At 40.6% G+C, this 26,397-nt stretch overlaps 2 protein-coding genes across 9 annotated transcripts in view; both read left to right on the top strand.

Annotated features, from left to right (window-relative positions):
- Window positions 1-839: 839 nt before the first annotated feature.
- Window positions 840-16,284, top strand: kcng1 (potassium voltage-gated channel, subfamily G, member 1). Its single transcript, XM_077515231.1, has 3 exons — window positions 840-1,041; window positions 12,790-13,621; window positions 15,116-16,284. The coding sequence occupies exons 2-3, from the start codon at window positions 12,845-12,847 to the stop codon at window positions 15,893-15,895; spliced, it is 1,557 nt and encodes a 518-aa protein (XP_077371357.1). The 5' UTR covers window positions 840-1,041; window positions 12,790-12,844; the 3' UTR covers window positions 15,896-16,284.
- Window positions 16,285-18,330: 2,046 nt separating this feature from the next.
- Window positions 18,331-26,397, top strand: part of src (v-src avian sarcoma (Schmidt-Ruppin A-2) viral oncogene homolog) — a 33,108-nt gene continuing 25,041 nt past the window's right edge. For 4 of the 8 annotated variants that reach the window (XM_077512797.1, XM_077512798.1, XM_077512794.1 and 1 more), the window contains exon 1: window positions 18,332-18,769. The gene's annotated coding sequence lies outside the window, so the exon portion shown is untranslated. Of the gene's footprint in view, window positions 18,770-26,397 lie in introns of all 8 variants that reach the window. The other 4 variants (XM_077512795.1, XM_077512796.1, XM_077512793.1 and 1 more) reach the window with 2 other exon arrangements.

The raw sequence follows: 26,397 nt of genomic DNA, 5'->3' as shown, positions 1-26,397 counted from the left end.
AACACAATATTCTGCGAACTCGTTTTTTTTGGGAGGGAACCTAGCTAGCTAGCTACATAGCATGACATGAGTTGGATATTTAAGACAAAAACTGAATTCAGAATAAATTAAACGTGACAAAATGACACTATTTAAACACAAAACGTACTTACCCATGGTAGAACTGCCATGGTAGAAGTCCCAGAAATAATGTACAAAAAGTATATCGATGTGACAACAGGCAAGCGTGGCTATTGATTACAAATGGGACTACATGGTTGTTATTGGGTGAACTCAACTCTCCAGCGTGAACCCCACGTGCTCATGTGGTCTGTCGGGAGCAGATTTCCGGACACACCGGTGTGAATTGCAGTCCTTGCGGAAGCCGTGTGGAAGCCGTACGGAAAACGCAACGTGTCCTTTCTGCAGTCAGTGTGAATTGGGCTTAACTGTAATGTGCTAACCACCCAACCACCAAGCTGCCCCAAAAAAATTCCTTAGCATCACACAACTACAAATCATTAATTTCATTTACACTTGGCTAGGATAGCCCATATAGATAATGGAGGTTGCCACACACATGCTTGCTAGACATGTTGTAATTGTCATGAAATGAACAATTACATGCACCACTTTTGTCCACTGACTGGCTTGTCATGTGTGTTTACTTCCAATCAATTCAGAGATCACTAAACTCAGGCAGTAGAAGGAGACCAATTTGACCCCTTGGTGAGTTGAAAATGGTTGCCTCCTGAAGCTACAAACAAAAGCGCGTGATTATTCTTATTTAAAAGGTGGGGCGGAAACGGCTCTGCTCTCGAGAAGGCGGTTGCCATGGATTTCTCTCCAAAAGCTTGCGGTTGAACGGCACATCCCACTTCTGATGTCAGCGCTCGAGAGTACGAGAGAGAGAGAGTACGGTGCTGAAGGGAAGGAGGTGGCTGGAGAGAGATGAAGGGAGCCTGTTGCTCATCATCATCAGCCGAGCTGCTGTTAAACATCCTTCTTGCTTCACCTCTCAGCATCTTTTAGCCAACACACTTCTTTTGGATCAGGATCACAGTGAGACAGTGAGTATGCTTTGTTTTGTATTTGTTTGTGGTAGCACTGCTCTGTACTCTCAACCTTTTATATTCTTATGTCACATGGTGTATTCTCACAGCCAAAAGTTGATACCGTTGATACTGAGACGTAAAAGTGACAGAGATTTTTGGTGTGGCATCTGCCATGCCCTTTACACATGTCAGCCATTTGCATACTGGATGCAGTGCGCACACACTCCGTGGTAACACATTAAACCGCGTCTCATCTCACGGCACTCAGTCATGATGCTCAGTCTGTTCCTGGAATAAGTCAAGTTTGAAATGGTTGTGTTCTTCCCTTGGTTTTTAATATGATTGCATATTTTTGTTATTTGACAGTGGCAGAAAGGCTTTATTGCGAAGCTGGGCGGTGATGTTCTGATTTTGTACTGCAGTGATAATTCCACACAGTTCGTCAGTCAACAACTCCCCAAACCCAACCTGATTTTAAGACAAGCACAGCTCCTCCTCATCATAAAGTCTTGCATTCAGTGTGTACCGAACCGTGACCCCCGTATCGAACAATTTAAAGGGTATGTATCGCAGTATTTTAAGCCCTTCCACAGTTAACTATAGACATATAATGATTAAATCTTACCTTTGACTCCTTGGCGACGTAATTTTTTATGAACTATGAGGTATTTTACTGGCTATTATTCTAACACGGAAATAAAACGCCCAGTTCAGTAAGACCCCGCCTCTCCCCGTGTGGTTGCCGCGCCCCTCTCATCCTAAGCCGGCTGCTGTTCGCACCACCCACAAAACTCCGGAGCGAGTGCTGCGTTTGAGCAGTCTTCTGAGTGGCCACGCAAAACATTCAAAACAAAAGAACTCCTTTGCTGCAAGAAATTGTAAGGGAGGAGGAGAGAAATAAAATAAATTAAAAAAAATCCTGAGTGGGTGTCGTGAAACCACAAGATTCTGCTTATAAGGGGAGCGCGACAGCCACTAAACCATTCGTTCAGTTAGGTTCAACAGCTCAGAAATTTTACTTGTAGTTTAAACAAGTGTCAGCCACGGAACCTTTGTGAATTTAAGACAGCAATTTGTCATTGCACTTGTGCATTGCAAATGTGAAGGAAAATTGATTGCTTTAAATTAATTTGGACAGAATGCATACTGATAAAGGCTACTTTTATCACTATCCTGTGAGGTCTCAGAGAAAGTGGGCATGTGTTAGGCGGTCCAGGGGTGGGTCCGCACCTGATGGTGTCATTGAGTGAGTACCAGCTCAGCAGAAGGACCTAAAATTTCTCATAGAGGGGTGAATGGAGGAAAACGCCATTTGTTTTGGTGATGTTTTGGTGTGGAATTAGCATTTTAACATGGCTAAAAGCTCCAAAAAGTTGATTTTCCACGATACACCCCATATATATATATATATATACACATACACACACTTTTTTTTTAGGTGCTTAAAGGTACTTAAACTACAAAATTAATTAAATTACCCTTAATCCCAAAATATTCTGTTTGTAGCTGAAAATGCAACATTGATGTCTAATCGTCAAACCAGTTGGTGAGAAAAATAAAAACACAACTCAGTGTTTCATTTTGTTGAGTATACACAGTATGCACAGTTGGCGCAAGATTTAAAAAAAAGAAGAAGAAGGTAAGTCCCCTATTTACACATTTCCTTATTCTATTATAGTGAGCACCTATGGAGAGGGTTAGTTATTGTTTTGTTGGTTTCTAATTTCCAAAGAAAAAGAGGGATTCCAAGATTAGTCATTTACTAATTTCTCCAAAACAAATTGATATAATTGAAAATGCATGCTTGTTTCATTTCCCTTAACCAAAAATCCATGAAAAGAGTTTTTGTTGTTGTTTTTCGTGATAGATGGGACATGCTGGCAACCCTTTGAAGCTGGATCACATTTGTCAACTCAGTGAGAGCATGGGCAGGACTTTTAAGTCTGAGAAGCACTGTGGGGAATTATTTGTATTTTCACACCAGAGAAAAGTATCTTCCACCCCAAACACGCCTCCCGAAGTTTGAAGTCAAGATAGATGACACGTAATAGATCATTTGCTCTCCCTCCTGCAGGTAATTACGGCTACAATGAGACCAACTAATGACTTGTTCCACTTTTACCTACTAATAGTGACTGTCTGATTCCCCTCTATTAAAAAAAAATTGACAAAGTAATTAAAATGTGCTATTCACAGGTGTCTGCTATAGATATACCCACATGCAATTAAAGCAGGGGTCTCAAACTTAACTTAAGTGAGGGCCGTGGTAGATGAGGCTTGCATTGCGTATTCCATAAGAAACGGGTTCACATATTCAAAAAGAGTACAACTAAGTCAGCCTTCTCAATCATTATTAATAGTTCTTCTGAACGTGAACAAGATTGGTGAGGCGGTCCTCACCAATCAACGTGCATTGAAACCTCTAAATAATTGTAGACATAAATCATTATTAATTTTATTATTATTATTTTTTCAAATGTTTCCCCATATCTCAGTATGGGGATGCGTAACCGGTGTGGGTGGGGGTGGGCGGTCACACACAATCGAGAGAGCTTAACAGCGGCCAACTTCTTGGAGTTCCTTATCCTCGCCGACCTCCTGACTCCAGTGAGTCCGTTATGCTTTCGCCATGTGGACCGCGCGCCTCACCTGCACTAAATTTAAAGGGAATGAGGGAGCCTTTTGATTGGCCGAGAATCAAGTTCGCTGTGTTCAGTCCCATGAAAGTCGTTTCTAACTGCACCCATCTACGAAAATGCCAAAAGAAAGAAAATCCACCCACGCGCACAGTGAGACTAGTTTTGCACTAAATTTGCACTCACATAGGCCCCTTTATCTCCTGTTTTTTTTTTTAAACGGGCTGTTCTTCTTGCCAACCTTTCTTTTCACAGCCGGTTTTGAAAAAGACAAGACTAGGAATTGGAGACAGAATATCTTTTGTTTCCACTTGGTGTCACTTCAGAATTACGTTTCACTGAAAGCACTCATGAGCCTGAGCTCTGGTAGCGCATAAGTGACAAAAAACTTTCAGATCCCTGCATTAGAGGAAGTCAAAGAATGACAAAGCACCAGTGGTGCACCATCATATATCAGTGAGCACATTCGATTTGGAGCTTTTGTAAAGACTGTACAAATTTGAAAGTTGATATATGAGAGGAGCTTAAATTGCTTATCATGGAATGCATCTCACATTTTAGTTTTATCACGTAGTGGGCTAGCAAACATATATGGCGCAAATAATGTCAAATGTATATAACTGTCTGCGATTGGTGGGCAACCAATCATGGGTGTACCCCGCCTACTGCCCTCCGCGACCCTTGTGAGGAATAAGCGGTCAAGAAAATGGATGGATGGATGGATGGATGGATGGATGGATGGATATAACTGTACTGTATGAAAATGAATGGATGGATGTGAATCTGTCACAGCTTGAGCTAAACACATTTGTTGCATCAAATGTACTGGATGTATAATTGATATCAGAATCTGTCCAACTCCTTCAAATAATGACTAGTCAATAACCTTTATTGGGTGACCGGGATTCACACGTCCGACTTTAGTGCTGGCAGTGTGGGATCAATTCCTGTTCAGTGACATGACATTGGTGTGAAGATGAGTGTGAATGATTGTCTGTCTAAATATGTCCCATGTTTGACTGCCGACCAGCCCAGGGTCTAGTCTGCCTCAGTTACTTGTAGCTGGGGTATACTCCATCTTTCTTGTTGCTCTGAACAGGATAAGTGGTAGAATATGGATGGAATAAATTTATGGAGGCTGATTTCCCATCCGCCAGACAAAAGGTAAACCCTTTTGGTCCAGTTTTCCATTTCATCAATTCGCGTACTTTTACCACTGAAAGCTATAAAAGTGATATATATTTTTGGAGGTCTTCCTGGCTATCTGTCTTACGGGTTAGTGTTCTGTACTGTCTGCCACCCCATCCGTCTGGGACAGCGACTGAGTTTTGCCACACAGACCTTTCATGGTTGTGTTCGCAACAGGCCGACTCGTCTTAAGTATGAGGTGGTCTGCCCCCAGACTCAACGCTTCACGTAGCTCCAGTGAAGAAGGGGTTGTTTACACAACAAGATGCCATTTATTAGGTTGCATGATTGCAGCTCTGCGGGCAAAAGGGGCATCACACGATGAATTGTGAGCACTGGTGAATTTACAGAGAGAGCACTAGCTTGATGTCACCACAGCTTATTGTTGAGGACGAATTGAACTGAGTGTGAATGATGGTGGTCACTGTTTACAGTCAGTCAGTGTGTGAATTGCTTATGGAATTTACTGAGCAGTGAGGTTTTTTTTACCCTTCCCATGTGACGATGCTTCTTTGTCAAGCTCCTTTTCCACTACATAACAGTTACTTCCTCATCATCGTTGTACCTCCATTTGAACTGCAATCATTAGATTATCATTGCCTGATCAGATTTTGTTGCTATAATCAGTGAGTTTTCAAATCAAATGTATGTTCATATTAAAGCCAGCAGCCTTTGACTTTTTTTAATTATATAATTTTCATCAGTCTTTTAAATGGTGCTTTTTTTTTTCTTCAGGGTCATATAGCTTACCTGCGTCTGTGGGTTTCATAGCGACGGATGAAGTTAGATGTTGCAGTTGTTTCTAATCGTTGCGCTGAAAACCTTGCATTTTGCCATTTATCTTTTTTTTATACATTTATCTTTTATTTATCTTTTTTTAGCATTTATCTTTTTCCTGTTTTATTAAAAACAACAAGAACAGTCATTTAACCCAAATGTATTTTTTTTCCTTGCATAATATAGGACTGCAGTGCTGGATTGGCTATCTGGCATCCAGGGCAGATGCCCGGTGGGCTGGTCTCTTTCGGGGCTGATGCAATCCTATTTTATGATTATTTTCCTCCATTTTATCCTAAGACACCGACCTACGATTTAAAAAGAGCAGTCTATTAATCCATTTAGAATGCAAACAGCAATCAACTCCTGTGGCAGAGCTATGTGGTAGCCAGGGCTGGTCAGGATTTAGGCCGGCCGAAATCAAAATGCCAGAGCTAATTTATTTATATTTTATTATTTTGGTGCCAGTCCAGCACTGATTGTACGTGTTTCAGATGGTTGTTTCTAAAGGTTATTCAAGGTTTAAAGTAATTTCAAGCTACCGTACGCGTAACAGTCTCATTCCCTTACATTGTTGTCGCTTGTGTGTGTCTGGCTCTGACTGATGTGTCTGAAGTGGCATCAAATTTGTTAAATTTGTCTTGTTTTGCAGTGCAGTCAAGTACATCCATAGCAAACAGTAGTCACAATTTAAAAAGAAAAAGTCCATCCGTCCATCCATTTTCCGAACCGCTATCCTCACTAGGGTTGCGGGTTTGCTGGAGCCTATCCCAGCTAAAATCACAGTTTTTTCTTTTTTTTTTATACAGGCTCAAAACAGTTCTATTGAGCAGCCTATATGACACATACTTACACATTCTTTATCTGCATCCTTTAATTTAATTTAATGGCAATTTTTATGTGTTGTCGAGTATTTACCTTCTTGTAATTGTTCACTTTGAATTGCCTTGTGTGCAAAATGTGCTCTAAAAAAAAAAAAAGAAAAGAAAACAAACAAAAACTTTCCCTTGCTTTTTTTTTTTCTATCTTGGCCAATAAAACCATATTGGTTACCTGTTCTATGGGCATACTGTCAGCATCAGGAAGCAATATTTTTTATTACTATTTTAACATTCTTAAATATCACAAAAGTGTAAAAACAAGTTACCAACCACAGTATTAATTTATTGAAACAGTAAATCATACCTATTAAATCCTATGCCAGGGGTGGCGAGATCCGGTCCTCGAGGGCCGCAGTCCTGCAGGTTTTGGATATTCCCCATCTTCAACACAGCTGATTCATGATCTGCTCATCAATAAACTCTGCAGAAGCCTGATAACGAGCCTGTTAATTGATATCAGCTGCACTTCGAATAGGGAAATCTATAAAACCTGCAGGACTCCGGCCCTCGAGGACTGCAGTTTGCCACCCCTGTCCTATGCAGTATGTGGCGTAACTGCATGGGCGTGGCTTACACCAAATTTTGGTAATGTCGCAAATAAGCGCAAACCAGCGGATATGCGAGTTTAAGTTATACGCTGATGAGTGAAGTGACTCGTCACATTCCCATTAATTGAGCTACCCTTTTTCTGCCCAGTGGGATGATTTAAGAAATATGGAACTATGATTCAGAGCCGTCCACCCTACGCTGGCCATTTGGATGTGATTTGAGCAGGTGTAAGGTTTGGATTGACTTCCTGCCACCAAATTGTCACTCTGCCAGGCACATCTCCAACACACTCCTTTTTTTTTTTTTTTTTGTCTTACCGATTCAACGTCTTGTCATCATTGCTCTTTTTTTTTTTTTTTTTTTTTTTTTGTGTGTGTGTATGTGTACGTGCGTTTGCGTGCGTGCGTTTGCGTGCGTGCGTTTGCGTGCGTGCGTTTGCGTGCGTGCGTTTGCGTGCGTGCGCGTGCGTGCGTGTGCGTGCGTGCGTGCAAATACGTATAAATTTATACTCATTCATTCACCTAAAACCTTATAAATATCCCATTACCCTTCGCCTTAACCAGGTACTTCAGAATCTTGCCAGAGTCGTGAGGTTTAAATGGTCAGGAGACCAGAGAAAAGGTCAGAAAAAAAAAAGAAATAAAGAGAAAAGAAAGGTACAACACACTCCTACTCTTGCACCAGCTTTATGGACAACAGTCTGCCAAATTGGCAATCATGTGAAATGAGCCTTGCGTTGATATGAATATCAAGATCTGCCGGCATTTGTGCCACGGTGTAGATGTGCTGTCTACAAAAAAATAGTCTTGTGTTACCTTGTGTATCCTGTTGCCAGTCATGCAACCTGGCATGGCTCCAGGACTTTTTTTTTTTTTTTCTCTCCCGGGTGAAAGTGTGATTTGACCAATAGATAGGGGATATGCAACAGAAAAAATAGCTTTGTGTTCAACAGAGCAGGCCCAGATTACATTGAGTAAATTAATTGAGACAAAATCATCATCATTTCCAACATTTTGTTTGGTCGCATGCTATGATATTTTTCTCATATAAAGCGTCGTACCTTGTCTAAATAAAAGTTGAGAAATACAGCTCAATTGTACAAGTGTGCGTCCTGTTGTGGCCCATTGACTATATATGTGTGGTGAACATAGCCATTGTAGCCAGCACACATCATCATTATTGCATTACTTTTGATGCTGCACAAACATTTATGCACATTGTGGTGGACCACAGACAGTGTTAGGGAGTCACTTAGCTCCTTAAAGGAAATGACAACTTCTTTCGGGTTTGACAACACAATACTGTACAGACATACAAGTTGCTCGAGAAGTGTCTTTTTGGCATATAACAGGAAGTGGATTAAAGCGATTTGTGGTGTGGTTGGGATGGTCATTTTAACCTAAGGGACGGACCACAATACAGTTTGAGATGACATACAAAAACAAGCCCTATTGTAAGCAGCAGACACGGTGTAATGCGTGTCGAGTTGAATACACCTCAGTTCAAGTATACAGGTAGTATTTGAAGACATTAAGTAGAGGACGTGCCAGGACAAGCTATTGTCTCAGCTATGACAATACAATAGCCCAGGTCAAAGGAAATACATTCAGGAGAGAAAGTCACAGTCCAAACATTTTGGCTTCAAATCTTGAAATGAAAATAGTGACTTCAAATGTGTTCAGTTTTCGTGAGAATTAGCAACACGGGATGAGCTAGCTATAGCGCCGGATTATGAGCTATGATTGTACAATAAATCTTACCTTCATACTAAAGCTTTCTTTTTGCCCACTTTGAGGTCTCTGCATGTTAACCAACGTTTAACTTTCAGCTGTTCCACACTGTTTGTATCTTGAACCATGTTGAAATGTTTATGCCTGGGACGTCCTCTTCTTCCAAAATGACGTATATGTTGGTGTCGCTACTCTGTTTGGGATTCCGGACCTCGTGCATATTAATGAGAATAACGTGACCACTTCTTGAGATCAACCCACTGTCGTTCGCTGAACCAATGAGGTTGAGCTTCAGCCCGGCCCCTTCTCTACACGTACAAATCACTGACCTCTACAAGTATGAATCGTTTTGCCTCATCTGTAGTGAGAAATTTAGTGCAAAAGTCACGTGACCGGACAGCAGCAGAAAAAAAACACTTGTAACTTCTAGTGGCGACTTCTTTGACTACAAGTTGTCATTTCTACAGGTACAAATCATGACTTTTACAGATACAGATGTACACTTTTTTTTTTCTACAGGTACAATTTTTTTTTCTACAGGTACACTTTTTTTGTTTTTACAGGTACAATTTTTTTTAACGTACATTTTTTTATATATACAGATTTTTTTTACGTAAATTTTTTTTTAGTACACTTTTCCGTTTTTACAGGTCAACATTTTTTTAACATGTCCATTTTTTTTTTTTTTTTTTTTTTACATACACGTTTTTTTTTACAGGTACATTTTTTACAGGTACAAATCACAACTTTTACATATATACATTTGTACTTTTTTTCTACATGTACATTTTTTATTTTTTACGAGTTACTTTTGCACTATATTTACCTCCATACAAGTGTATGGAGTGGAAGTCCAGTGGAAGTCCACTGGCATGAATCTCAGGAGATTTTAATAGTCATTAAATGTTAGTCATAATTAAGCCTTTGTTCTCCTTACAACACGTGCAGTCTTTCTTTCTTTCTTTCTTTCTTTCTTTCTTTCTTTCTTTCTTTCTTTCTTTCTTTCTTACAAGCAAGCTAGCAATCTAGGTGAACATGGCACTGATACTCCAGATCCATTTAAATAAAAAAATCTTGCTTGAAATAAGACGTAAAATAATAATAATAATAATAATAATAATAATAATAATAATAATAATAATAATAATAATAATAATAATAATAATAATAATAATAATAAAGAAAACTGGATATTATCACGGGCGGCACGGTAGTCGAGTGGTTAGCACGTCGGCTTCCCAGTTCTGAGGTCTCCGGTTCGAGTCCAGGCTCGGACCTTCCTGGGTGGAGTTTGCATGTTCTCCCCGTGTCCGCGTGGGTCTTCTCCGGGTACTCCGGTCTCCTCCCACATTCCAAAGACATGCATGGCAGGTTAATTGGGCGCTCCGAATTGTCCCTAGGTGTGCGTGTGAGTGTGGATGGTTGTTCGTCTCTGTGTGCCCTGCGATTGGTTGGCAACCAGTCCAGGGTGTCCCCTGCCTACTGCCCAGAGCCAGCTGAGATCGGCGCCAGCAGCCCCCGTGACCCTTGTGAGGAATAAGCGGTCAAGACAATGGATGGATGGATGGATGGATATTATCACCTTCTCTAGCAATCAACCAACTTACCAAGCAGCTGGCTCATGAAGTGGTTTGTTATGTGTGCTCCACAATCTTGTGTGTTTATAAAGGAACGTGGCATGGTTTAAAATTGCTCAGGTTTTACAGTTCTCTTGAATAAAATGATCTTCCGCAGTACTGGTGAAGGCACTACGGGAAGCACAACACACGCAAGTGAGTCACCAGGCAATCTGGAGAACATGCCCCGCGGCCAGCCTGTGATCACACTGGCACACGGAGAGGCCAGACCGCCGCCGATCTGGTGGATGGAACAGCCTTCGTCGCCCTTGCTGCCTTTCATCCCGTGCTAGCACATTAAATATTCTCCTGGCAAGAGGCTTTCAAAATACAAAAAAAAAATAAAACTGCTGCAGTGAGTGTGGAGAAGCAAAAGCACAGTCTGTTAAAGTGGGGAATCAAATAGCCTGGAGGGGTTAAGTATGATTTAATGCAGCAGGAGAGTGGCGTAGGCCCGTGCACATCCATACTGGTGAATCACTGTGGGCGTATTGATAACCTCTGCTGCATCAATACAACTTGGAAAACTGGTGGACACTCTTATGCCATGATTCATTTTGCTGGCTTTTCATTCTGAGGAATAAGAGTTGTGATAGGTTCACCACTGAAGGCTCTGTCATTTGGTCAACGGGTCATATTCAAAGACCCATGATTAATAACCGGTGATGAGTCGTCCTCACAAGTCTGGTCTCATTGGTCTCATCATCACTCACTCTGCTCATTGCTTGATGACCTGACACAGAGGATATTTATATACAGTAAAAGCATGTCGGGTCAGGGAAGTTCAGTCACTTGCAAGAGAGCATAGATTTCGCTTACTGTAGTACTCTCAGATGATTATAATGAAGGGAGAAGCTTGCAGTTATGTTTTTTTTTGTGACACTTTTCTGACACCGCTCATATAATACGCACATCTAGATAATATATATATATATATATATATATATATTTTTTTTTTTTTTTTTAAATCATCATCAGCATCATTATGATAATCAATCATAATCATCAAGAAGCCAAAATTTTGGGGTAGATTTCCAGATAACTTTTTTTGCTCGAATCTCAGCTCCAGGCAAACTGTGTACAAAAATCATATGGAAGTAATTTAGCATTGTTTGCATTCTGCTAAATAGATTCCAAAAGCTTTTAAAGCCTCCTTGGCTAAGACGGATGATCTCTGCGGGTGGAACATTCTTCTGGCTGCGATCATATGTGACAGAGCAGGTGTCTAATAAGCATTCATCACTTCCGCACATTTCACTTAGAAGCCCACACCTCCTTCCGGAAACAGCACAATTGTTTCTATAAGCAGATCCAAGCACTGACATTTTAATTGCTGACTATTCAATGAAATTACTGGAATTGATTTCATTTGTTTGGACAGAAGCCCTTGAAGCAGCACCAAAATTTCTTCTTGTCTTTTCCACTAAGAACATGATGATTTTGGAAATGTGTTTGCTTAAATCGGGTTTTCACTGAATTTAACGGATAGTAAGCCTACATGGGTCGTGGGTGAAGACAGAGTCTTAAGTCAGCCGAATGTGTGTTTTTTTCCTTGAACATAAAATAAAATTTTGTAAACTTATAATTATTTTCTGTAAATAAGGCAAATGAGTTAAATTAACCTAATACAGCATACTTTTTATTAAATAAAAAATTGAGTCTATACCTAACATTCATGGTTTTGTAAACACTAAAGAAAGTTTAGTCATCAGTAAACTTAGCTGTAAAGCAATTTAGTTTTCATTGAGCCTAACAAATGTGTTTTAACAATACTGCGTAGTCTTCAAAACATTTTAAAGGGAAAGTCAACCTTAAATATTGCTTGACAATAATATGTTACATGTGACCTCACTAGACTAAATATGACATTCGGATTAATATTACATTTGTGAAATATGAGTTATGCAGCTAAATCTAGCTGTTTTTATCCATCTCAGGTGGCGGCCATTTTGCTACTTGCTGTCGACTGACAATGACATCACAGTTACTCATGGCTCAGGCAATGACCAATCAGAGCTCACCTATTGTCTGAAACTGAGTTGTGATTGGTTGTTACCGAAAACCTGAGCAACTGTAATGTCATTTTCACGCAACAGCAAGTGCATCTGATATTTCTTAAAAAAAAAAAAAAAAAAAACTGCTGGATTTAGCTGCTTAACTCATATTCCACTAATGCAATATTAACCAGAATACCTTATTTAGACAAGTTGGGTTGCATAGAAAATATTATTGTCAAGAAATGTGTTTTGGGTTGACATCCACTTTAAGATTGAGTCATGATTATGTTGTTTATGGTGAATACTCAAGACAACTTCAAGAACCTGAAAATGTTGCTCTTAAATAAAAGTCACGATTGGTTCGCTGATATCATTTCACAGGTGACAGCATACAGGTGGCAGGTGGAGGCTCAGGCATGCGAGCAGGCCAGTAAACATGACCCTGCTGGCAGGTGACGGCTCCGACTACGACTACAGTGCCCTCAGCTGCGCCTCGGATACCTCCTTCTACCCTCCACCCTTGCAAGAGCAGGAGGCCCGCAAGGGAGCCTTCTACAAGAGGGCGCAGCCGGCCCCCGAGCTTGCCCCCAGCCGTGACCCTGCATCGCTGTCTAACCTCCGCAAATTCCACGCCATTATCAATGTGGGCGGCATGCGCTACCAGCTGCCTTGGACCACTCTGGAGGACTTCCCGTTGTCCCGCCTGGGCCAGCTGCACCTGTGCAGCAGCTTCGACGAGATCATGGGCATTTGCGACGACTACGACGTCACGCACAACGAGTTCTTCTTTGACCGCAATCCATGCGCCTTCCGCACCATCCTGACGTTCCTGAGGGCTGGCAAGCTTCGCTCCCTCAGAGAGATGTGCGCCCTCTCCTTCAGGGAGGAGTTGCTGTACTGGGGGGTTTCGGAGGAGAGCCTGGAGTGGTGCTGTCGCCGGCGCATGCTACAACGTCTGGAAGAGTTTGAAGCTATGGAGCGAGCTGCAGAGGAGGAAGCTCTCCTGCAGGATTTGTCGGATTCCGACAGCGGGGGGCGTCCCGCGGAGTCCTGCTTGAGTTGCTTCATGACCAAGTTGAGGGACATGGTGGAGCGACCTCACTCGGGACTCCCTGGGAAGATTTTCGCTTGTTTATCGGTGTTGTTCGTCACCATCACTGCTGTCAATCTCTCCATAAGCACCATGCCTGCACTGAGGCAGGAGGAGGAGGAGGTGAGTAGCCTCCAAACAATTCACTTAATACTAGTTATAGTAGTTTTCATACTCAACATAAAAGTGTTAAATGTTAAACTAATAAAAATATGGCTGCATCTTCTTTGATACAGTAATTTCATAATAATTCATAAAATTGAGTTAACCTCCTGAGACCCAGAATACTCATGCGAGGACATTACATTCATGATTCTTGGACCAAACAAAAGCTTGGGTCTTAGGAGGTTAAAGTTAAAAAAAAAAGCTCTACTGTACTGTACTGTAAAAAATGAGTGTGATATTGTGTTGAGGTCATTTTTCTGCCACTAGATGGCATAATTGCATTTGTAAGACATTGGTGACAGCTCAGTGCATTTTTCTTTTCATATTAAGAGCTATCAAATCTTTAACATGAAGTAACTTGTGAAATTCTGCACATTTTAAAAATTGTAAAATACAACTTGACACCAGTCTCTAAAAATATATGCTTTGTTTGACTGGACTATTTATTACTGATACATTTTGACAGGCTTTCCAAGTAAGGGGCAGTCATTAATCGCACATTAATAAAATAAGTGCCGTTAAAGGAACTTTAAATTACCTCAAAATTAACAGGAATGGTGACACCAGTACTTCCATGAGCCATCACCGCATTGCTCTTTTCAGTGTGAAGTTCTGAACACATCCACATCCCCAGCTATAAGAGGGTGTGCACAGTTTTGCAAACACATTATCTTAGTTCATTCACTCCCAACCATTTTCATTGAAGCAACACCCTTTGGTCCCAGCTGTTTTACTGGATTTTGACTGATTTTACAAGGCCCACAGAATATTGTGTTATTTTACTATAAAAACATGATGGAAAAAAACAGTACATTTCTATGTGTTTCCGTTTTGCAGCAATTAGCATTAGAATATAGCTAAGTTTTATTATTAGTATTATTCACAAATCTGATTAGAATTGTAGGAAAACAGCTTCTTTTCATCATGGCCCTGGTTGATCTCTTATACTCTGTTCCCACCTGCTGGCCGTTTTTGTAATCGCTACCGTTCACAGCAGTTGAGAGGCTGCATCAAAGCCTTCTGTATGCTCTAGCATAAAAAAAAACAAAAAAACATTATAAAAACATATAAATGCATCTTTGGGACACTTAAAACATTTCAAATAAACCATATTTATATGTTTTGGGAGCAAATTAGTTAGTTTTTGTTATTTTCACATCCTTGCTTAAAAATACTTTTAAAAACATTTATTCATGTTGTACCAGTAATAGGTCGTGGAATAGTGGAAAAAGCTTTTAAATTAGTTGATCTCATTTTTTGTAAAAACCTGCCATTTGAAAAGAGTGTTTAGACTTTAGACTATAGTCCAAATTTGTGTTTGTTATGATTATGAATCACTGCCTGTATTATGTGAGACTATTTGAAGCCTGATCATTGTAGCTTTCACAATACAGTATCGCCCCCTGGTGGTTATTAAGACGCTGTTGTGGCTTATACTGTATCTTTGAACAGGGCACATGTTCCCAGATGTGCTACAACATCTTCATCGTGGAGACGGTGTGCGTGGCCTGGTTCTCCCTGGAGTTCTCCCTGCGTTTCATCCAGGACCGCTCCAAGCTGACCTTCCTGCGACAACCCCTCAACCTCATCGACGTGCTCGCCATCCTGCCCTACTATATCACACTGCTTGTGGACACTACCTCCAAGGGCGAGAAGCGCCCGGGTTCAGGCAGCAGCTACCTGGACAAGGTGGGCCTAGTGCTGCGGGTGCTACGAGCTTTGCGCATCCTCTACGTGATGCGTCTGGCTCGCCATTCGCTGGGCCTGCAGACTCTGGGGCTGACTGCCCGTCGCTGCACGCGCGAGTTCGGCCTGCTCCTTCTCTTCCTGTGCGTGGCCATCGCCCTCTACTCGCCACTGCTCTACCTGATCGAGAACGAAATGGCCGCTACGCAGGAGTTCACCAGCATCCCTGCCACCTACTGGTGGGCGGTCATCACCATGACGACGGTGGGCTACGGCGACATGGTGCCGCGCAGCATCCCGGGTCAGGTGGTGGCCCTGAGCAGCATCCTGAGCGGCATCCTCCTCATGGCCTTCCCCGTCACCTCCATCTTCCACACGTTCTCACGCTCCTACATGGAGCTCAAGCAGGAGCAGCAGAGGATCCTGCAGAGGAGGACGCACTTCATGCTGCGGGGTCACATGACCGGCCTGGGGAGCAACCTCTCCATGGAGAGCGACATGCTCTTCCCCATCGGGACGTCTGACACCCGGGACTTGGATGACTGAAACTCTTAACAACACGGACAAAAAGGACAAGAGGTCTTCCCAGCGATGCAGCCCTTCCGTGTAGCATCGAACCTGTAGACAAACAGGAAAAGATGACAGGATGAAGTGTAATTTACCTTCAACCATCTCTCTAAGATTAACACGGGTTGTACGTTTCAAGTGTATGGAAGCGTAGAGCTGCTAATGTGGATTAAACATTTTTGGCTGGAGAATATGTTTGAACATACTTTCAAATATATTTGAACATACTTGAAAATATGTTAGAATGTATTGAAATATGTTCGACCACACTCACAAATATGTTTGAACATGCTCGCAATTATATTCGAACATACTCGCAAATATGTTTGAACGTACTTGTAGGCTACATGCCACAAAGTTAGCATACCTTCCCATAATGCCACGGGGTATTATTTGCGAATGCGCAAGTGAAAACAAAACCCCATTTTTTTTAGGCATTTGGGCCACATTACCAATTCATTAGAGAATTAGGTAGGCAAAAAACATGAAAACAAACATGATGAACCTAAATCATGCACGGCAGACATAATAAATCGTAAAAGTTACAAATGAACTGTCTACTTAATTTTCTAATGAATTGCTAATGTGGCCCAAATGCCTTAAAAACATGGGGTTTTGTTTTCACTCGCACTTGAGCAGATAATACCCCGTGGCATTATGGGAAGGTGTGCCAACTTTTTAGCATGTAGCCTACAAGTACATTCAAACATATTTGCGAGTATGTTCGAATGTATTTGTGACTACGTTTGAACATATTTGTGAGTATGTTCGAACATACTCGCCAGCCAAAAATGTTTACTCCACATTGGCAGCTCTACGCTTCCGTAGTCAAGTGTCATTATCATACGACACTCATTATTTGGAAAATAAAGGTAGAACTCACCTATGAGGCCTGCCATCTGCAGTGTACAAGTTGGCATACACTCAAGGAAACTTGCACAATCTACAAGATTCAATACAAGAGCTGTATCAAAAATATCAAAAGTCAGCATTTACTTTACTTTCTGCATTTATTTACCTAACTGCAGAGTGTTGGCGATGTGTTTATTTCTCTTAACCATGAACTTCATCTTTACAGATGCTATGTCTGTCCTGCAAGGTTGTTGTGTCTAGTCGTCTACCATGACACATGGCAGTAAAGATAATTGCAGCTGCTTCACGAAACCAACTGTTGTTTTTATTTTCTTACGGGAAGCTTGAGATGTCTATTTAAGCTTCAGTATTTATTTATTTGAACAACAAACCCAGTGATTAATCATTTTTTAGAATCTGTTAGACAAAGGTCAGTGTTTGGGTAAATGTGGTGTTTTTGTAAAGACAGCATTTTTGATACAGCTCTTGAATTGAATTGCATATAGGCCTAATGCAAGTACAGCCTGGTGTACAATTATAACAGCTCATTAATATGAAATAATAACAATGGTTTCTCTGCGACCTGAGAATTTGTATGCACATTTTCACAACTGATGGGCATCTTGCAGATTACTGTTGTTATTGTTACTGCTCTCATTGTTGTACATCGCTCTTTCCGACTGTCTGCTTAAAGTGGATTTGGAATTTCTTTTGCACTGTCATTTTTTTTACCACTCACTTTATGGTCGTGTGAAAAAGTGAAGTGAGAGAAGTGAAGAATGTTCTTGCCAAACACTTTGGAGCACATGTAGATAAAGATGCAGATTTTTTTTAAAGACATATTCCCCACATTTTGAATTTTGAATGGATATATGGTATATATGGATGGATGGATGGATGGATGGATGGATGGATGGATGGATGGATGGATGGATGGATGGATGGATGGATGGATGGATGGATGGATGGATGGATGGATGGAATGCTTTTGGCAATACTGTATTCAGATATACAGACTATACTATTAACAGGGTGGGACATGTGGGTAGCCCCTTATGCAAAAATCACACGTGAAGACGGGAGCTAAGATATAAATACCGAACTTCAGAATTTTGAGACAGTTTTTCAAAAATTTGAAACACACATTGACCTCCATCGAGTGAAGTGAGATTTTTTTTTAGACGTACTGCAAATGAACAGCAGATGGTAGTGTTGCACAATATTGTAGTACTTAAAATACAGTACCTATAATATTAAAACTGGACAAACTGTTGTTCAGCGACAGAGTAAATGTTAACTTTTGTGTACCGTTGTTTTTATTTCAATTATGAATATAAGGACATTTTAACTTGTAATAGACATTATTTAAAACGACTGGTGTCCAATGAGAACGGTATATTCATCAACGAAAAATATTCAAAATGTTTTATTTATTTATTTTCTTTAATTATCGTAATTTTGGATTTGCAGGTGGACGGGGTCCCCAGGCTCCCCCTCGATATTTATTAAACGTGACAGGGGTTAATATGTATCCAGGTTCCACCAATCAGTGCTCGCCAGTCCACTAAGGCCACGCCCCCTCCTACTGCCTATGCTCTGACACATCCCGGTGTTTTGAACGGAACTGGCTCTTCCTGGCCTGACACGGACGCTATTCCACGCATAAAAGCAATACTTTTTTTTTTTCCCTGAGGGACGTGTTTATTTTTTGTTGTTTTTGCTGCGTGAAAATGTTTTTTGCACTGAGTGGGGGCTTCCCCGCGATATGACCTCGGCTCACCGGCGTCCACTCGTTGACTTTCATTCGTGGCACGGAGTGTAGCTGTTGTTGTTCTGCCCCCCACTCGACCCCTCCAAAAGAAGAAAAAAAAGCCAAATTTGAGGAGCTGCGACGTTTTGTCATCTCTTTTGCTCGTTCCCCCTTCGTGTACATTAATGTTTTGACTTCTAGACGTGACCGGAACCAGAAGAGATCGCCACATACCTCCACGAGTGGGTTGGGTGAGTAAACTTGCTCTTGTCTGGCTACAGATAGACACACTGCGTCAAAAAAAAAACAAACAAAAAAACTTGCGGCACCTAACCTTTCATCCGTCATCCATTTTCTGAACCGCACAGCCTCACTAATAACAGGGAACACGTAGATGAACAACCATTCACAATCACAATTACAATCACATCTATGGACAATTTAGTTCAATTGACCTGTTTAGAGATACTGACTATACCTAACGTGATGCGTTTTAATTCTCATACCGCACGAAATCCCGGTCCCCACATTGGCGTTACTCAGGCTAGCTACATACGACGTTTCATGGTTACGTAACTTTACGTCACTACGCATCTACTGATGGCACGCTCAGTTCCCGGCGGACTGACTGGTTTTCCATTTGACGGTAATTTATTAGTGGGCTAGTAGTGTTTGTAATGATAATGATATTTACTGTAAGTATGACTCTAACTACCGTATAAGCATTAAGACAAGCCGCGCCTTTTGACTTAATGCACACATTTTGGGTTAAGCCTACCAATTGGAACAGAGTAAAACCACGACCACCTGTATTTATGATTAAATAACTGAGTCTCTTGCCGTGCTCCAGTATTAGGTGTGGACTTGTGAACACTTGAAACTGCTTGCACGCTTCACTTATGAGAGTGTCAAGACGTAAATAATAGTGCCATGTGGTTTGAAAAAAAAAAAAATCGTTCAAGTCCTTACCATTGAGCTAAAGAACAGCGTGATGATGTGGTACATTTTTGAGAAAAATTTGAACAAGCTGAACAATTAGTGTCCCAGAGAAAAGAAATCTAGAGGTGCCACTGTTATTACTCAATTTATTTCCCTTGCACATAGGAAGATAGTGCCAATGTCATATTGTTTATCAGGGGACAAATCAAATGATGACAGTCATAAAAACAGTCCAACTTACTTCCTCGCAGTACCTCAAAGGGTTAATTATTAGATTTTAAAGTACAAAATCGGATCCTTCAAGAGTGTCTGCAAGCCTTTTAATTTTGGGCAATTGCATACCGTACTTCCAACTTTATGGGAACAATTTGGGGAAGGTCCTTTTCTGTTCCAGTTCACAAAACATGTCCGCAAAGGCATGCTTGCTTAAGTTTGATGTGGAGGAACAAGCCACTCAAACACATTATCCCCTCTCAGCAACATTGGTGACCTCTATCACCCCCCCCCCCCCCCCCCCAAAAAAAAAAAATAAAAAATAAAATAAAATAAATAAATCCCATAGAGAGACTGTAACATATTTTCCCATTCATAATAAAATTTCAGGGTAGCAAAAGTTTTCCCTTCTTGTAGGTGGTGCACCAAAACATTTTGTTCTGTTAGACAGTTCCTTGCCTATAAATTTGGGAGAGGCTGCTTTAAGTCATTCAAAGCACGTTTTCCCTTCCTCAAACTGTTCAAACACAGTTGTCATGCAACCACGATTAGTCTCGTCCATGGAGCGTAACTCCAAGGGCAAAGTATCGCCTCTAATGTGGTGCTAATGGAAACAACGAGGTTTGCCCAGACGTCGTCGGCGTAATCGTGTGCCCTGTAATTTGCGGACGGGCGGCCGCGTTGGTCGTTGTGCATGTCCTCGATGAACCAACCTGGTTTAGCGACTTCGGAACGTCACATGCATTCAGAAGCTTTCTGAAGTCGACCCGCCCTGAAAGCTCTGACTTGTTTTTCCCTCAGTAATCCTCTTGGAAATGTGATTTTTTTTTTTTCTCATCTCCCCCTCACTTTACCTCTGTGACACATATCAGAGGAACATCAATACATTTTCAATCATCATGGAATCACGCTCCCATCTGCGTTTCAGTAGTGCATTACACTAATCCTCCGCAGATTATGTGAGTAGTTATTTTTGTGTTTTTTGACAGAATTAGGGATTTTTGGCAACATGCAACCACGTGTCCTGAAATGTTATGTTGAGGCGCGTTTCTCAATGTCCTGTGAGGTGCTGCACTTTGTATGCACATATGTTTCCTAATGCTCCTTGGAATCCGATGAATGCCATGCAGTGAAAAGCTTCGAATGGAGATCGGTGGGAAGGGGCTCTCGGGGATGAAATTCCTGCTAATTGGCAGCATAGCTTTGGACTGGAGCCTTTTGTTCCTCCTTATAGTGGATCGGCCTGCCTGTCATGGTGACACACTGGGCCCTGGCTGGCATCAATGTGCCACTTGTTTCCACAGCCATCCGGACCCTGCGGCTACTGGACGAGTCACTTCCACTTTCAAAATTGCTTTTGTGCACCTACTCAGAGAGGCGGAAACATTTCGGGTTGGCCAGCCAGAGACTTGTTCTCATGTCGAGCGATGTCGTATCACACAGCATTGCAGACACCATCTTCATGTAACTTAAAATCATCAACCATTGTGCAACGGTTGCTCAAGGATCTGCTTCTTCTTCAGTACATAAAATAATTTGGTTGTTACTTCAGGTCTTTTTGGTACACTGCTTTTTATGTAGTGCCTCTATAATGGTGCAATACTACAACTCCAGTTAAAATGCGTTCCTAACAAGCTCATTCCACACAGCTGGAGCGCTGTGTTGAGCGATATCAGTGGCTCAGGCTGGAGGTTGCAAGCAAATTAGGTGGAGGTGGCCGCCTCTGAATTTTGTCACATTGTTTAAATTTTTTACATTTCTACTCCAGTCCTGCAGGTAGTGATAATGCAGATTGCAAAATGGGCTCCAATTGCCAATCACAGCCAGCTTCTTTTCACCACAGCTGTATCTGCTGGCGTCCAAAGCTATCACAATAATTATCGTACCACGATAAAACCAAACCGTGAGCTTTTGATATTGTTTCATCCATATTGATAATAATAAGATATTTGTAGTAGGTAAAGCAGGCTTTTTGGCCCAGGGCTTGTCTAAGTTGCCGACCCCTGGTCTATGTGTTTGGAAGTGTAACATGGGAGTGCAGTGGCGATGTACAAATGAAAGGGATCAGACGTGAAATGTGAAACATAAAGTACGTTCAAGTCAAAGTCAGTTGAAAGCTGGACTACTTTGTGATTGTTTCCCTGTGGATTTAATAGTTGTGAAGTGAGCACACCAGCTGACGGCTTGCTGAGATCATCATTTGATCCCGCCGGTGTCCCACTTTCCTTTCGGTCAAATGAGGATTAATTGGCACTGAGCTCGAAGGACATATTGTAATTGTTTCTGATGTTTTAAACTGGAAGAAGCTTTATTGTGTAATGTGTATATTGTATTGTATATAGAGCAGGCAGACAACTCTAAACAGATTTGGGCTCTTAACATGATATCTTTTGTTTTTTGTTTTTAATTTAGATAATGCACATACTAACAAACTATATATATATATATATATATATATATATATATATATATATATAGATATAGATATAGATATAGATATATATAGATATAGATATAGATATAGATATATATATATATATATATATATATATATATATATATATATATATATATATATATATATATATATATATATATATATATATATAGTGGCTGTATCTATCTAGCTGTCTATATAATTCTTCCAAAAATGCATGTGTACTGCATGTAATTTGGGATTTTATTGTTTGACGTTTAGCCCCTCTAAATGTTTTATGTGTGCTACACAAATGGCGTTCTGGCCCAGTTTTGGTGCTAATTAGTGGCCGGTTATGAAAACACCAACACCACCTGTTCACATAGCACACATCCACTCAAACTTGCTTCTGTTCTGTCAGTGGCCTACTTTTATTGTAGTTTATGTAGCCATTTCATGTCTGTACTTGTAATCCCATGATTTGATTGATCCCATCATTTACAAGCCCAGTCTCTTTCCATAAGGGCTGTCAAAAAGCTCATTTAGCAATTAGGTGTGAGTTGGTGACTTGAAATGGCATGATAAATTGATCTATCAATTAGACATCATGGGAGGGATTTACCTTCACGAATACTCAGACAATACTGTAGTAAACAAGGCTCGAAATATTTATTAATTTTTTTTTCTTTAAAGGGGCTGTCTGCCGGATTCACTCAGGAAAATGCACTTTTTAAATACAGGATGTACACACTTTAACTTTCTCACACACTTTAACTTTCTCTTTGTCTACTCATCTGTGTTTATGTTAATCTTTGGTGGTGATTTCGTCCTAAACCCCCCCCCCCCTAGATGTTTCTACAACATCTAGGTTTTGTTAGGTTTAAAAATATATATGAGTATGAGTATAATGCAGAGGACCAATTTTTAACAATTCTATGGGGGAAAAATGCATCTTATTCACTGGATTGTATGGTAATACAGTAAGTTCCTGGTTATGCGTTCATGTGCTTAGACTTAGATGAGGAATAGGTCCAGAAAGTAAAAACACTGAAAAGTTTTGGCTTTAGCCACAGGTGCTTCTACTCAACAGGGGGCGACAAGCTCGTTTACCTGCCAGTTGAGTAGATGCACCTGTGATTTAAGCCAATCTGGCAAGGTTTTTACTTTCTGGACCTGGTTTATCCAACCCTGGTCATACTACTAGAAGTTTTGGAAGTGTTCAAACTAAAATGAAGACTCAAAAGCGTCCAATGTTTGGGTACAATAACCCTTTTCACTTTTACCTTTTCCACATTTTCACCCATGTGATTCACTGTGAACAGTACTATGTTGGCCATATGTCAAACAGTGCCAAGTGCCCACACTGAGCAAAACTTAAAAGCATCCTGTTTGACCATTTGAACCATGTTCTGTAAATCTACTCTCTCAGGCTACATATCTTGATTGCTAAGGTTGTGTGTCTCACTCTCACTACCTGAACCACCACAAAGAAGACGTGTGATCCCACACAGCAGTCAAGGCAGTAGCTCTGGCATCAATTTGAATGGACTATCTGAGAGTTGTTTGATGGAGACAAACAGTGGAGGACTTGTGTCCATCCCAGCATCCCTAGCCACTTCCTGTCCCGCAGTGTTGGGAATGGGCCAGGGTGACAGAGGCCACTCATCTCCACTCAATCCGCCCTCTGTGGCGAAGCTATCACCTTGCTTCCCATCGCTCTGTGTGTGGCTTCGTGACAGGAAAAGGCGCGTTTAGCACGAAGAAAGATGCCTCTGTGTCGCTTTGTGGCGGCGCAGCTGGACAAGCTAGGTCAGGATGATGACATGTTCATGCATGAGGCTGTGCATCCTCCTTCACTCATGCAATATTATGTAGTCCATGCTGATCAAGAAGCAAATGCTGAAAAATATGCTTAACAGTAGAAATTAATCTTCTATCTCTAAGAAGCTTTATGGATACACGACCCACTTAAGTTACTATATAAACACTAAACATGCATGTGATCGAAATGCTTATATATATATATCATTTGTCTATCCATTTTCTGTACCGTACCATTGACCCTGTTCAGTGTCACAGGGAGCAGGAGCCCATGCAGCTGACTGGGCAAAAGTTGGACTACAGCCCAGCATAGTCGCCAGTCAATCACAGGGCATAAATATATTAGGGCTTGGGCATTGTGAAGAACCTGAGTGTGATAATTTAGGTTTTGATATAATTAGATTTTGATTCTTCAGGTTGTGATTCGATAGTCAATATGAATGCGCTGATATCGATTTGCAAAGTAAAAATATGAATAAAAAATAATAGTAGGTTTTGAAATATTTAACACTGCCAAGTGAACAGATAGCTAGCTGCCATCGGGTAAAATCTTCGTACCTCCAAAATAATCACGTTTCAGGAAACCCAAAAAATGGCATAATTTGTTCAACCGTTTACATTGCATCTTCAAAGAGAGCAAAATATTAGGGCTGAGTTTTAAAAAATCAAATAAATGATATCGAATCAATTTTCCTTTTCAAGCCCGATATCAATTCATAAAAACATGAATCAATTATTATTTATTTTCTCCATTAATTCTAAAGAAAATAAAATTTTCAGGTATCTTTCTTTTGTATCTTACTGTATTCTTGAAATTAACTGTTCACATGAATTTAAAAGTATTTTCTTACATTTATGAAAGACCAGACTAAGAAAAATCAGAATCTTTTAAATTTTTATTTGGAATTATTATTTAGAATTACAGTATGAAAATATTTTCATCCCATCCTTGACGCTGTCAATGCTTGTGTAACACTTGCATTCCAAATTAAATTTTGCAGAGGCAGTGACTGGTCAAATAATTTAGTTTATTAACTCTTTGACTGCCAAAGACGTTTCATGATGATTAGTAAAATTCCAATGAATAGAATGCGATCTTTCATTTCGTAGCCACTTTGTATATGTAGTAAAGGCAAACAATATTCTTTTTGCCTTGAAAAATGCTCAAAAGCGGCTGGTACTGTGGATTTTTTTGTTTTGTTTTTATAACGCCTGGCAATCAAAGAGTTAATGATATAAGTAAGTAAGATATAAATAACACGTCATAATCACTTAACGTTGAGTTGTTACTTTGTGAGGTTGGTAATAATTGGTCATCAAACGTAGTGCCGTCATGCATGGTCGTTTCGACTCACTCTATACAGCAACATACATCAACTCTCAGCTTGTCATTCTGTCTGCTTTGCTGGTTTGAATATTGAAATGAAGACCTGCTAAAACAAAGGGACGGTTCAAACTCAAAGAGAGATAAGGTGATATCCCTTATGAAAATTAAGAAGCACAACATGCACACATTTAAAAATTTGAATGCCGTTCTTGGTCTACCCTCTCGCTGAGGACAACGGGTCCAAACTTGAAAGCTTGACACAATTTTATCTCTGTCACTTATTCTACAAAGGAACTCCATTTTTGTTTTGTTTTTAACTATATTGTTGGCATTATTAAGGCAAGAGGCTCAACTTTATATTTTTGTCTGCATTTTTATCTGTTATACGCATAATTTTAAAAAAATGATGCAAATTCTGCTCTGCTATATTGGACTGTATGTTGTAGATTCACCCACTGAAGACAACAAACATCGGCTTCTCCTTCAGTTGTTTGGCAGTTGCCAAGCACTTTCTAATAAACATGAGACTGGAATTGAATATTAAGTGGCATTTCAAATTTTCATCATGGCCCAACATTTGTACAACAAAATAGGAGGACAAAAAAATACAATATCAATTCCTTGAACTTTGTAAAGGAATGGAGTATGGGATGAATACGGGATTTCATTTTCAGCATTTAATGGAAGTATCCACCCCTCCCATCAGTTCCTCACTGCCCGTTCATCATCTTTTAGAACCTAACACAAATATGACACCCGTTATTTATTTCCTGACTTTTCTTGCCAACTCTGCTTCTGCTCTCAATTGGGTGACATTATATTGCAGTACATAGTGCATAGTCATTATAGAATTGCTCAAACGAAAACCATAATAGTGACCTAAGACCTTTTGTATTACGTAGATTATGTTGCCGATCAGCAAATCAGGCCTTTCCATTCTTATTCTTGCACCGTTCGCTTTGTGAAGTGATTGTATCGTAGGCCTCTAACCTGTGTGGCTCCCCAACACGGTACGGTGGGCTGACAGAACTCCTTACCTGTTATCCGCGCATTCCTGCCGTGGGCGGTGCGAGCAGGCGTTGAGTTTAAACTCGCCCCGGCATTCCTGAATGATGACTGTGCTTCGTGTCACTGCTGCACCATACTGGGGAATGTCACAGCAC

The sequence above is a fragment of the Festucalex cinctus genome, chromosome 2 (assembly GCF_051991245.1).
Source record: "Festucalex cinctus isolate MCC-2025b chromosome 2, RoL_Fcin_1.0, whole genome shotgun sequence".
NCBI classification, from domain to species: Eukaryota; Metazoa; Chordata; class Actinopteri; order Syngnathiformes; family Syngnathidae; genus Festucalex; species Festucalex cinctus.
Note: the sequence above shows the minus strand (reverse complement) of the source record. Positions and strands in the feature narration are given on the sequence as shown.